Raw genomic sequence first — 13,145 nt, forward strand, 5'->3', positions numbered from 1 at the left:
TGATTAGATAGTGTCAGTGGAGATATATTAATATATAGTGCTGTATGTTAAATAGTGTCAGAGATGAAAAGTTGTAACACTCTTGGTAGGTAGAATTAGCAGACCTAGTAAGTCAGTATGGTAGAAGAGGAAGGTGATGAGAGAAACAAGAGCTGAATGAGTATGCAATGTCTGGGTCACTGGGAAGAAAGTGATATCCTGAAAAGAAAAAAATCATTTAATCTCACAAGACCTCATTTTCTTCAACTGTCCGAGATGAGAGTCAGCATTTCAGAGTTAAAATTCTTTCGTCTTAAACCTTTCTGTACTTTATGCATTTAAACCTTGAAAGGTAGTCTCCACTTTAAAGGTCTGCATAATTTGGCAAAATATTTAGCTTATCAAATTAAGTCTCATTTAAACTTCTCAATTTAAGTCTCATGGTGGTATGGAGGTGATCCCGAGTTCTCTAAGGTCATGCCATAGAGCCATAGAGCCATGTTTCTAGCTCCTGAAACAGAAACTAAATTCTCTTGTCTGACAACCAGATTACTACTCATTTTGGGGAAGCTAATAATCACCCAAGGTATTGGTCACCAGGGTGTCATTGTTTTTTCAATCAAAACAATTCATGAAGATTATTTACTAAGGCTTATGATCTTTTAAGGTTACAAAAAAGTGCCATTGGTATGAGTTTCCATATCTGGGAGAATTGCTGTCTATACCAGTGAAATCACAAGTTCACTCACTATGTGTAGTCCTGTACTTGTAGTAGGAGTAATATAGATCCTTAAATATTAATATATGATTTGACATTTCTCTTATTTGGAATAAAATTCCAGTTACATTTTAAAAAGTCAAGTTGAATTCATTTTGAATTGAAAAGTCAGATGAATTCATGTTCTAGAACTGAAAGAGGCCTAGATGAATATTCTGTCCAGTTATAGGTGAAAGAACTGAGCTCCAGAGATGAAATGACTTACATGGTTACAGCCCAGATTAGCGGCAGAGCCTAGACAAGAGCCCATATCTTGTTCTCAGCCCAAGACCTACTCACTGTCATCGTGTCATAAGAAATGAAAATGTGTATTGTATTAGAGCAAAAAGAGCAGAAAAAGATTTGGCCATACGCCAGTGCCTGAATCTTGCTCATTTTGTACATACTTGCAGTTTTGGTCTTGTTATTATTTTATACTTTCTCATCATTTCCATTTCAATAACTGGGATAGAATTTTTTTAGAAACCAGTAATCATTAGCTTTACCAGTAATTAGCATCACTGAATAGATAGGAAGTATAAGACAGCTGTCAAATTGACCACTAATATAATGTGAGTGAGACTTGCTGTTTTTTGTCATCTTCAGGACTTTATAATTACAGTAATAGCAGTATAGTTGCACTCTGATGGAAAGTTGACAGTTAACTTTTCCTACTTAGCAGACTTAAGAACAATTATAAAAGTTTCCAGGCACTTTATCATTTTTATTAATAGAAGTATCTGAGGCCAAAGATGGGAACAATTATATAAATTTTGTTTGGGATGATATTAAATGTATTCCATTTTTTCTTTTCTAGGGCAAGACAACTATTATTCTAAGATGTCTTGACAGGTATGTCTTAACCTTTTGTAAAGTATTATTATCTAGGTTAGTTTGAAGCCTAAGAGACATAATATAAGGCTACTACTGATACACAAATACAAATACCCCATCCATAGTTTATTTCTTATGACAACCCTTGAAAGCCCTTGTAAAGATAAGCTAACCAATAGCCCAGGGAGGTAGCAGGTCATTTAATGGCCTGTTTTCATATCCTGTTTTTGTCCCCATGGAAGTTTTCCATCCCATTGCTGAGGCTCCTCTGTTTAGAAGGATAATCACATCTACTCTGATTACATGAATATGCTATTGAAGTGGTCCATTTTTGCCCAAATACATTGAAATTATTTTTTCTACATTTTTCATGATTATCAAAATGTTTATTGTGCACAATTTATTGTTTGGTATATTTTGAGGCAAACCATTGCTCCTCAGATTACAGTTGTACCATTCACTACCCAAAGATTTTAGTGAGGATGTGGGCTCTGGAGCTGGGATTTCATCAGGGTAAGAAACTCCCATAGGGCTAGCTTTCTTTCACCACTCCAGCCTGACAGCTTGTCTGCAGTTTAGTCTTAGGAAATTATTCAGAGGTACCCATGCTCCCATAGCTAATATGTATCAGAGACAGCACTTGAACTCAGTTTTTCCTAACTGCAAGATGGATTATACCTCTCTTAACTCTCTTCCTAATGTCTGCTGACCATCTCTACAATAGAAGATGATTTGTAATTATTATTATTGCCTTTTTCAATCTGCTATACTAGTAATCAATGTTTTACTACTATTAATATGTATTTATCTATAGCTTTAATTTTAATGTCTTTTTTTCAAGAAAATATTACAGTAAGCCGCAACTTTGGGCATCCAAGGTTGAACAACACTATTCATTTTTAAAATACTCTTGAAATTTGCATGTAGTAAAATCTTGCCTTTGTGTGGGTCCTTTCACCCAAAGATTATTTGCTTGGAAAGAATCATGTAAAGCAGCATTTGCCCCATCTTTCAAATACTATTAAGCATGTCTCTCTTCTATGCAAATATGACATGTATATATATTTTTAATTTAGACAGTCTGCATAATTACTTTCCCGTCATCTAAGGTGACATTGTCTTAATGTAAGCTTCTACAAAATACTTTAAGACCCAAAAATCTTTCAAATAGAAATTTTCTAAGATAAAACTTTAAAATCTTATTTATAAATTATATTTTAATTAATTTTAATTGGATTTTATGGGACAGTGGAATAAAAGGCCAGCTTTGGAGAGAGGAATCTCTGGGTCCTATAGCTAAAACAATAGCTATTGTGTTTTGAGCAAGTCCTTTAAATCTCATGTGAAGTTGCTTGGGGCATTGAGAAGATAAGTTAATATGTAATTTTTTGGTCTGCATTATTAGAAGAGGTTTATATATATTAAGAATTCCCCATACCTAGAAAACCATAGGTTTAGAGAAAAAAATTTAGAAATATACATATATATATGTATATATTCACACAGATATGTATACATACATGTATATAGATGCATTTTCCTCAGGTATGTAGTAGGAAATGGGAAATCATTCCATTGTGTTTGCCAAGAAAACTCCAACACACACACACACACACACACACACACACACACACCCCTTGTCTATATAACACAAGTTTTGTTTTCCTTAGTGTTGATAAAACTAATAGAAAAATATGATGAAAACTAAAATGATTGCATTGGAATCTGATTCTGGGAAAGGGGGTGTATGTAACTCAACCTATCTTTGTTGAACAGAGACGAGCCACCAAAACCAACCTTAGCTTTGGAGTATACTTATGGAAGAAAAGCAAAAGGCCATAACACAGTAAGTGTCTTTAGAAATGTCTTGGTGTGTCAGTTGACAAAGCCCTCATCACAGTAACTTTGTTTTTCCATTGTTGTTCTTTTTGTCAATCTGTCAGCAGGAATTTGGGTGAAGAGTGCTAATTGTATATTCTAGTGCTCTCGTGGTACATGTATTATGTTGGCTTCTCTTATGCCCCGGCTGGGAGGCAGCCATGGGAGGCTTGGAAAATATTTTAATTTCTGCTTTATTGTGTCTTGACTGTGAGGATTGAATTCACTTGGTAATTTGATCATATATTTCTCTGGCATTTAAAGGATTTCTTTAGTCTAGTATGACTCTTTCCCACAAATGAGAAAATTATTGTGAATTATCATCTGTCTCCCAAAGGAACTTCTAAAGATATTCATGTATGCTGTGTTATGTATATATAAAAATGTGCTGCATATATGAAAATATAAAAATTAGCATTTCAACTATTAGATGCCAAAGTCAGTAATAATGTGCTTACTTTATATAGATCTTTTGTTTTGCCTTGCTTCCCTTTATCTGTAAGAAGTAGGTGATAAAAAGCTAGGAATAATTCAGGATCAGGGCAAGAAAAATAACCTGGAGCAAAAAATCTAAGGAAAAAATATATAGATAGGGGAAGCGGGGGTGGGGGGGGTGGGAGTCTGAGTTGTATAACTCACAAGAATCATCAGTTCATCCTTTTGTCCTGAATCTCTGAAGTCTTAAATCATATAATTAAGTAGGGGAAAAAAATTTTGATATCTTTTAGCTTAGTAAATTAAAAAGAAAGCTTTCCAATGGGGAAAAAAGAGAAGTCCTATTTCAAGTTGTAATCAGATAACCAACAATGGAACAGTTTCATAGGTGATGAGTCATTGGTGCAGAATCAGGGAAGGTGGGGAACAGGCGGAGAGGTAGAGGTTGGAGAGAACATTGGCAGTGAAAAGTCTTATAAAAATGGCAACTGTAATCATCAGCCTTTAGTCAAAGTGTTAATTGACTTATAAAAGCCTATATTGATTGTTCTTACCTAACTTTCCAGAGCTAGAGAGAGAGGGGCAGGGAAGCTGATACAGATTACTAGGGGCAGGCAGGCCTACAATGTTGCATATATTTTCATCTTTGATCGATGTTATCTTGGTGATATCATTATTTGTAATTTGTTTTTTATATCCATGGTAAAACTGATGAATTTCAAAGAAAATAATAATAATAATAATTTATAAAATTCTGTCAGTTATCATTCTAATCAGCCAGAGAACTACTTAATAAGAAAAGAATATATTTTAATATAATTCTTAACAGAATAAATTTTTATTTTATGTTCAGTGCATGCACAATTATAGATAAAAGTTTGTGAACTTATGCCACAGACAGAAATTCCAAGTGCTTTTCACTTTATATGTATATCACCTTCTTTTTTTGATGGTGAGGCAAGCAGTTTCATCTGATGCTGTACGGTCACAATTTCCCTCCATCAATTATTTAGTAAATGTTTTTTAGGAATTAATTTGAAATTTGGAAAATTGGGATATATATTTTTATTATTATAATGAATGTATTTTAAATTATTCTTTAATTGAAAAAGGTAAAAAAAAAGCCAATATGTAGATTTTTTTTTACCAAAGATATAATTTATTATAACTTTTTACTTAGGTTTCATGTCAAAATTATAAAGAAATTTAAAATTTGTTTGAAAAAAAAAAGACAGTTGCATTTTGCAAGTAGTTACTCTACTCCCCTTCCCTCCTTACCTTTTCTCTTTTTTCTCTTCCCCTCCCTTTACTTTCTAGGGAGCTCCTCAGTTTTTCCCCCCGATTGAATCTACTCTCTTCAGCCCCACACTTTCCAAGCATTCATATTTCACATAATAATAATCATAATCATAATCATAATAATAACAACAATATGGACAACGATATGTACCAGTCTGTACTAAGTACTTTATAAATGTTGTCTCATTGGAGCTTTACAACAAGTCTGGGAAGTGGTGATATTAGTATCTCCATTTTATAGTTGAAGAAACTGAAACCCACAGAGGATGTATGACTTGCCTGGGCACAGCTAGTAAGTGTCTAAGGCTGTATCTGAATTCAGATCTCTCTGCCTCCTGGCTCTATGCACTGTATCAGTCAACTGCAAATAGCCTTGCTCATTTTATCCCCACAATAATCCTAGGAAATAGGTGCCGCCCCCCAAGTCATGTTTTGCATTCTAAAATCCATTGTACCAAATTCTTGTCCTCCAGTTTCCTGTTTCTGAGGCATTTTTGTCTGCAAGCACTTCAGCTACACTGGAGGGAGAGGGGGAGGGGAGAGAGAGAGAGAGAGAGAGAGAGAGAGAGAGAGAGAGAGAGAGAGAGAGAGAGAGAGAGACAGAGAGAGAGAGAGAGAGAGAGAGAGAGAGAGACAGAGAGAGAGACAGAGAGAGACAGAGAGAGAGACAGAGAGAGAGACAGAGAGAGACAGAGAGAGAGACAGAGAAACAGAGGAGAGGCATCAGCTGTCAAAGGCTTTTAGCTATGGGAGATGTGACTATTGCTTCTCAAGAGTTGCCCACAAGGCAACTCTTCATTCCTTCCATAGTTCCCAGACCATCACTGGGTGATGGCATCAATATCATCAGATTGATCCTACTCTTGGGCAGCAGCACATCTAGTTAGTGGCTCCCCTGGGCTCCTGGATCATTATCCATTATTTTTGGTTTATCTGTATTGGTGCCTTGTCTGTAAATCTAGTTGAGATTGCAAGCCTAATATTTTAGCCATGTTGATGGTTATGTCACAAGTATCAGCCAGGTTCTCAGAAGTAATATCTTTATATGCTTATAGAGATCAAGGAAGAAAGTACAAGAGGACTTGAGCAGGAAAGCCATAGAAAGAGGGATTCTTCCAAGACTGGAAGCCTCCTGTAGTCTTCCTCTTCCTCACTTCCATTTGGTTATTACTCTTGTCTAAATCTTTTTGTTTCTAGGTCATCACAAAGATCACAGTCAGCTTATTGTTGTTGCTGTTGTCTTTATTTGTTTATTCATTTTAGTCATCTCATTTTTAAGTAGAATTTGAGACATTGATATTTCTTGAATCAGTATCATGTCTCAGACATTTATGTGCATATATAAAGTATTTAATTTTCATTCTTACCCTGTAGATTCACCATAAGATTGATGCTTTAAGATTAGAATAAAGAGAAGATAAAGGAGCCAGAAATATTTTTCTGTTCCCAAAAAAATATTTATTTTCTTGTTTTCTGTATCTATAACTGTTACTGGTTAGTGTGCCCTGAAGCACTAGAAACATCTCTGTATTTTTGAAAAATGAAAGTTTAGTAACATGAAGGAAATTTTCCCCTTTTTTTCCCCAGCCTAAAGACATTGCTCATTTTTGGGAATTGGGTGGAGGAACCTCTTTATTGGACTTAATCAGCATCCCAATAACAAATGAGACTTTGCGGTAAGTGAGGCACCTGTGTGACACAGGCGTTCTGAAAGATCTAATAGTATATTCAAAATGGACATCACTGCCTTGGCTTGACTCTGGGAGAATGGCCCCTCCATCTCATATGCTGTAGATAAGTAAGCCCATGAAACGGAACAACATATCGAGCCACACATAGGGAACATTTTACAAATTAATTTGAAAAGCATCTCTTTTTCTAAGTCTTAACCCATGTTGAACCAATTCAGCTCTTTAGGCTTTGTAGATCTCCCACTTTTTAAAATGATCACAGCTGGAAAAAACAGTTTGAAGCATTAGAAGGCAGTCACTGGGGGGTTGGGGAGGTGAAGGTTTCTTATTTATTTGCTGACAGTAAGCAAATAAGATTTTAAAACAAAAACCACTTGTGATTGTGGTTGTGTTCCCTGAAAATCATTGCCACATGCTTGTTAAATGAGATGTGACATCTCCTAGTGTCTTTGGGAACTCGTCCCAGCCAACATAAACAAGTTTTCAAAAACTGCATTATCATCATCTTGTAGAGTTCAGTGTATACTGTTGAGCTTTATATCTGTACAAACACAGAAAGGGAATTTGAGCAATTATCTGGTGAATTTGGCCATGTAGACATCCAAATTTCCCAAATCATTTTTGGCCCAATTAAATCCTCTGTATGCTACTCATTTTCAAGATCATTGGAAATCCTACTTTCTTATTTGTATATAGCCAGAAGTGTTCCTGTCTACCCTCTCCCCTCCCCAGTTCAAGCCTTCACCACCTCATGTATGCATTACTGCAGTAGCAGATCTGCCTCCAAGTCTCTTCTACTCCAATCCATCTTCCATGTTGCTGCCAATGGTATTTATTAGCATACTCTAGCTCCCTTGTAGCTTTAATTCAATAAATTTCTCCACTTGAGATTTAAAGCTCTTTAAAACTTGACTTCTTCCGATCTTTCTATGATTCTTATACGTTACCTCCTTTCATACATTTTAGGCCATAGAGGTCTGATGGTTGTTCCTCACACATAATGTTCCTTACTCATCTCTTCCTCTTAGACTCTCTGGCTTCTATGAGAGGCATCTATGAGACAAAATCTGACAGTTGTCTGTGGTATTACATGTTTAAGCTCCTTGAGAGCAGGTACCATTTTTTTCCTTTTTCTATGTATCCTCAGATACTTAATAAATGCCGCTGATTGTTTTAGTTTGCTAACTTTTCAAAGGCTTTTGTGGCCAGAATCAGCTTAATCAACATTTGGGGGGGGGGGATTTTTTTGTGTGCTGGACAAGACCCAGTTTAAGAAACAGTCTTGCCAAGTGTTTACTGATATAGCTTATCTTATAAATAAATGGTCTGTCATAGATACATTCCAGAGATATGAGACATTTGTAATAAAATGTTTCCTGCTGTTTGCTTTCTTGTTTTTTCAATGTGTATATGTATGTGTATTTTTCCCATTTTCATGGAAACAAAAATTTTTAACCTTCATTTTTTAAAATTTTGAGTTCCAAATTCTCTTCCTTCCCTCTCCCCTCCTTAAGAAGGCAAGCAATTTAATATAGATTATACATGTGTAGTCATGGAAAAAATTTCCATATTAGCCATGTTGCAAAAGAAAATGCAGACCTAACAATAATAATAATAAAAATAATAATAATGAAGTTAAATAAAACTTTGCTTTGATCTGCTTTCAGATTATATCAGTTCTTTGGATGTGGATAGCATTTTTCATCATAAATCCTTCAGAATTGTCTTGGATCATTCCTTGGATTGCAGAGATTAGCTGTCATTCACAGTTGATCATTGTACAGCATTGCTATTTCTTTGTACAGTGTTCTCCTAGTTCTGTTCATATCACTCTATATCAGTTTGGGTCAGTCTTTCCAGGTTTTTCTGAAAGTATCTGGTTCACAATTTCTTATAGCACAATAGTATTCCATTACAATCATATACCACATTTCATTTGTCCATTTCCCAATTGATGTCATCTCCTTAATTTCCAATTCTATGCCACCACTGAAAGAGCTTCTATAAATATTTTTGTACATATGTGTCCTTTTCCTTTTTAATTTTATCTCTCGTGGTGGTATTGCTGGGTCAAAGGATGCAACACAGTAACCCTTTGCTCTCCTGAATAGTTGGATCAGATCATGAGCCCATTTGGGATTTTCTTGGCAGAAATACTTCAGTAGTTTGCCATTTCCTTCTCTAGCTTATTTTACAGATGAGGAAACTGAAGCAAACAGGGTGAAGTGACTTGCCCAGAGTCCCACAGCTACTCCTTGTTTTTATTTTATTCTTTATTTATTTGTTTGTTTGTTTATTTATTTAGGTTTTTGCAAGGCAAATGGGGTTGAGTGGTTTGCCCAAGGCCACACAGCTAGGTAATTATTAAGTGTCTGAGGCCAGATTTGAACTCAGGTACTCCTGACTTCAGGGCCGGTGCTCTATCCACTGCACTACTTAGCCACCCCTTACTCCTTGTTTTTAAAAAACTTAAGGTGTCTTTTGTCTACTATTGTAAAAGATAGCACCTTGGTGATTTTATGACCTTGAATCATTTCATTTGGTACAAAAGGTTATGAAATTTATCCAAGAAATGGGGGTAGACATGGTTCAAAGTCCTAGGGAAGATATCTGATTTAAACCTGAGAGCTTGACTTAGAAAAATAGACAGTTTGTCAAAGTTATACTTCATGATTAATGTCACAAAAGTAAGATTTCACACTGAAGAATTAAAGAATAGATGTCAAGAACATATTGTATGTTGAAAGTTTTTTGAAGACATTAAAAAAGAAAATTGATCTTTTTAATGTGTTAAAAACAGTATCTGTCATTCAAGAAACATTTTCATTAGGTTTGTTTTTCTTTTATTTATAATAAAATTATTTACATGCATGTAATTAATCTTCCTTTAAAGACCACCTGTTTGAAGATCATGGGTTCTCTATGTGGGGATGGCCTTGCGTTCTCAAAGACTCTAGTGGAGTGTAAGCTTAGACAGCTTATGTCAGATTGGTGTCTCTTATTTCAGTACCAGCTGGCTTATCTTGGACTTCTTATTCTCTAGGGTCTCCCTCCACCCTTCCCTTCCTTGAGGTCCTAAGAAACACTAGTATACTCCCTCCATTCCCTTCTAATAACAAAGAAGGAGGAAAGTTCAGTACAACTAACCCAAAATTACAAAGCCTGATGCAACATTCCACAACCTTCCCACCTCTACAAAAATGTGGGGCAGGCATCTTCTTAGAATGTTTAGTGTCCAAGCTTGGTCACTACAATTTCACAACATTTCATTTTCATTTTCTTATTATTCCTTTCATTTCTGATGAAACAGTCCATGTGTACTCTTTTTGTGGTCCTGCTTACTTCACTTGAATCAGCTCATATAATTCTTCATGTTGTTATCATTTTCATTATTTCTTATGGTAAAGGAATATTTCATTACATTTATGCACCACAAGTAACCTAACCTTTCCCCAATTGACATTTACTCTATCACCAGTTCTTTGCTACACTTGTATAGAAGGGAGTTGTATTTTACTATGAACTGCTTGGAGTATAAGCTTAATGGCAGACTGAATGAGATTTGACCTGGGTGGTTATTATACCCAGATTAGTGAAATTTCCAGTTTTTGACTTACTTAAGGATGAAACATCTTTGGAAGCTTAGAGTATGAAATCTTTTACCATTTTTCAATTCATTTCAGCATTTGTTTTGTTCTTACTAGATCTGAACATCCTAGCCTGGCAGTTTGAAGCATTTATGTTCTGTGTTGGATGTCCTACCAGTTATTGGAAGAGGGAGAGCTGGGATGATTTCTTGTACTTTAAAATTTGTAATTATGTTAAAAATAATGCATTTTCAAATTTACCCCCCCTGCTTGCTTCTCACTCCTGCCAGATAAGAAAACCCCAGGGTTCTTCTCTTTGAAGTCTTCTCAATTCATTTGTAAAAACTTGACCTAATTTATTTAATGATATTTTGATGAACTCTAGAATTTTTTCCTATTAAATCTTCTTTTTTTTTTGGAATGCAACACATTTGAAAGTTCTTTATTGGTGACCTCAGAAGCAGCAGTTCAGAAATGATGGCAGATTCCCTCTAATGAATTCAGTCCTCACACAGCTGCTCGGTCACTGTTCTTCTTAAGCCCCAGAGTATAGTCACCCTACTGAAGGCCATGGGAGGCTTTCCAGGACCCCCAAGATCCTGGCATACCCCAGGATACAGAGGTCCTGTATCCCAGAGGGCCATAACCCATTTCCATCACCTGGGCTCCTATGGACTAGGAATATAGCTATTGGTCTAGCAATCAAAATCATTGTATTGCTAGGGCTGCCTTGAGACTCACACCTTTGGTTAAAGCATTGAGGAAACAGACTCTGGGCAGCTGGACCCATAGCAAGTGAACTCTTAGGGATGCTTTCCTCCTTCTCTTTCTCCTCCTTATCCATCTCCTCCTCCTAATATTCCTTCTCCTCAAATTTCACTATAGTAATTTGCTCTCTCCCTTGTCCCTTCAACTTCTACCAATGCTTAGCTGTGTATGTCACTAGCACAGAGCCTAAAATATAGTAATTGCTTAATAACTATTTGTTGAATTAAATTGAGGTGCAGTGAAAGGAGGATAAGTAGGAGCCAAGAAGAAGTACTGTGTATTTGGTTCTTGTGGTTGAAGCCCTAAAACTAAACTATTTGCAGCTTAGAAAGCCTTATTCCTTGTGAGCTTCCTATTTCCAGTTCCTACCTTCTATGTTTTCCTTGTAGTGCTTTGTAAAGCCCCCTCTTAAAATACCTAAGAAGCATACTGCCTTTAGTGATTATCTGTAGAGAAAGGGAAACAAACCATGTTCATTTGGGAATGAAAAAAAAATCAAGAAAAAGAGAGAAGGGGATGGTATCTAAGACCCAGGAGATTGTTTAAGTGGAGAAAAACTGTAATGCATCTGTTGGCTATCTCTCAAAAGAAGTATTATTTTATTAATAATATAGGAAAGTGTTGGAACAAATAGGGATTAAAAGCAATTAAATCATTCAACCTGACCCTTCCCCAAGAGGAATTTTAGAACTTGAATAATTCTGTGGCATCTTTTCCTACAACTTGCACCTCCCCCCATCTCTTGTATATTTTAAGGGAACATTTCAGCATGGTCATTTCTAGAAATGAGAATTATCTTGGGACTTTAAAAAATTAAATATCTTTTGTTCCTTTAGGACTTTTTCTTTAGTTCTTGTTTTGGATCTTTCAAAACCTAATGACCTTTGGCCAACCATGGAAAATCTATTGCAAGTCACAAAATCCCATGTAGATAAACTCATAATGAAACTGGGCAAGACCAATCCTAAAGCAGCTGCTGAAATGAAACAGAAGATATGGAGTAATATACAGAAGGACCATCCAGTAAGTTTTCTCTAGGGATTTTTCCTGGAGTCCTAGACTTGGGCTTAGTTAAAAATGATAGTCATGATCCTCACAAACAAATTCTTTAAATTTTTATGCATGACTTGATGCAGATGAACCTGTTCACTGGAAAATTATATCAATTTAATAAAATCTCAGTAGAGAAAAACAAGATTAAAAAAGAATTCTTATGTCTTCTTGTTAGACATCTACTGTCATTGTTATGGCATGTTACACCAGTCAAAAGAAATAAGGTTTTAAAGTAGTAGTTTGATATTGATTTTATAATCTCTTTAAAATGAAGATAAAAACTAGACTGTATAAAAGTCATCTGGCAAGAGACTTGATGAAGGTACAAATTTAAGCAAGGAGTGGAGTTATAACAGCCTTCACCTCCACTATATATTTTGCATTCATTGAGATGTCTATCACATACTCAATATCTTTTGATAGTCTGACAACTAATTAAATTATAAAGTTGCAATGATGGTAATACAAGTCCTTTAAATGCTATTGTGAATATAATCTTTTAGAAAATTTAAGGGTGCCCATATCTGATGCAAATATGTGCTATGTGTGATTTTTATATTTATTATAGTTATTTATAGAATATACATTCTACTTTGATAACAATAGTTAATGCAAAATCGAACCCATAAGAAGAAATGTTTCATAAGAAAAAAATAAAGGAGGAGATAAAATATATAGATGAATCAGTGATGTAGAGAATGAGAACAAAGTAGTTCACCATCAAAGTTAAGTTTTCCTATTTAAACCTCTGAAAAATGTCAGTAAATATATTGGAATAAACTCTGCTTCAAGGAAGCAGTGAAAGTCTTGAAGAGTCTGATCTATATTCTTTCTCACAGACAAAACTAATTTCAAAGTAAATGA

The 13,145-nt window shown here is 35.3% G+C and overlaps 1 protein-coding gene across 3 annotated transcripts in view; it reads left to right on the forward strand.

The window, feature by feature from the left end:
* The window catches only part of DYNC2LI1 (dynein cytoplasmic 2 light intermediate chain 1), a 62,811-nt gene that overhangs the window by 10,490 nt on the left and 39,176 nt on the right, over window positions 1–13,145 (forward strand). For all 3 annotated transcript variants that reach the window (XR_012472154.1, XM_074204881.1, XM_074204892.1), the window contains exons 3-6: window positions 1,554–1,588; window positions 3,347–3,416; window positions 6,770–6,858; window positions 12,065–12,251. Coding sequence is in view for 2 of the 3 variants with exons in the window: in XM_074204881.1 (XP_074060982.1) it covers window positions 1,554–1,588; window positions 3,347–3,416; window positions 6,770–6,858; window positions 12,065–12,251 (381 nt within the window). In the remaining variant the exon portion in view is untranslated. The remainder of the gene's footprint in view (window positions 1–1,553; window positions 1,589–3,346; window positions 3,417–6,769; window positions 6,859–12,064; window positions 12,252–13,145) is intronic.

Source organism: Macrotis lagotis, chromosome 1 (genome assembly GCF_037893015.1).
Source record: "Macrotis lagotis isolate mMagLag1 chromosome 1, bilby.v1.9.chrom.fasta, whole genome shotgun sequence".
NCBI classification, from domain to species: domain Eukaryota; kingdom Metazoa; phylum Chordata; class Mammalia; order Peramelemorphia; family Peramelidae; genus Macrotis; species Macrotis lagotis.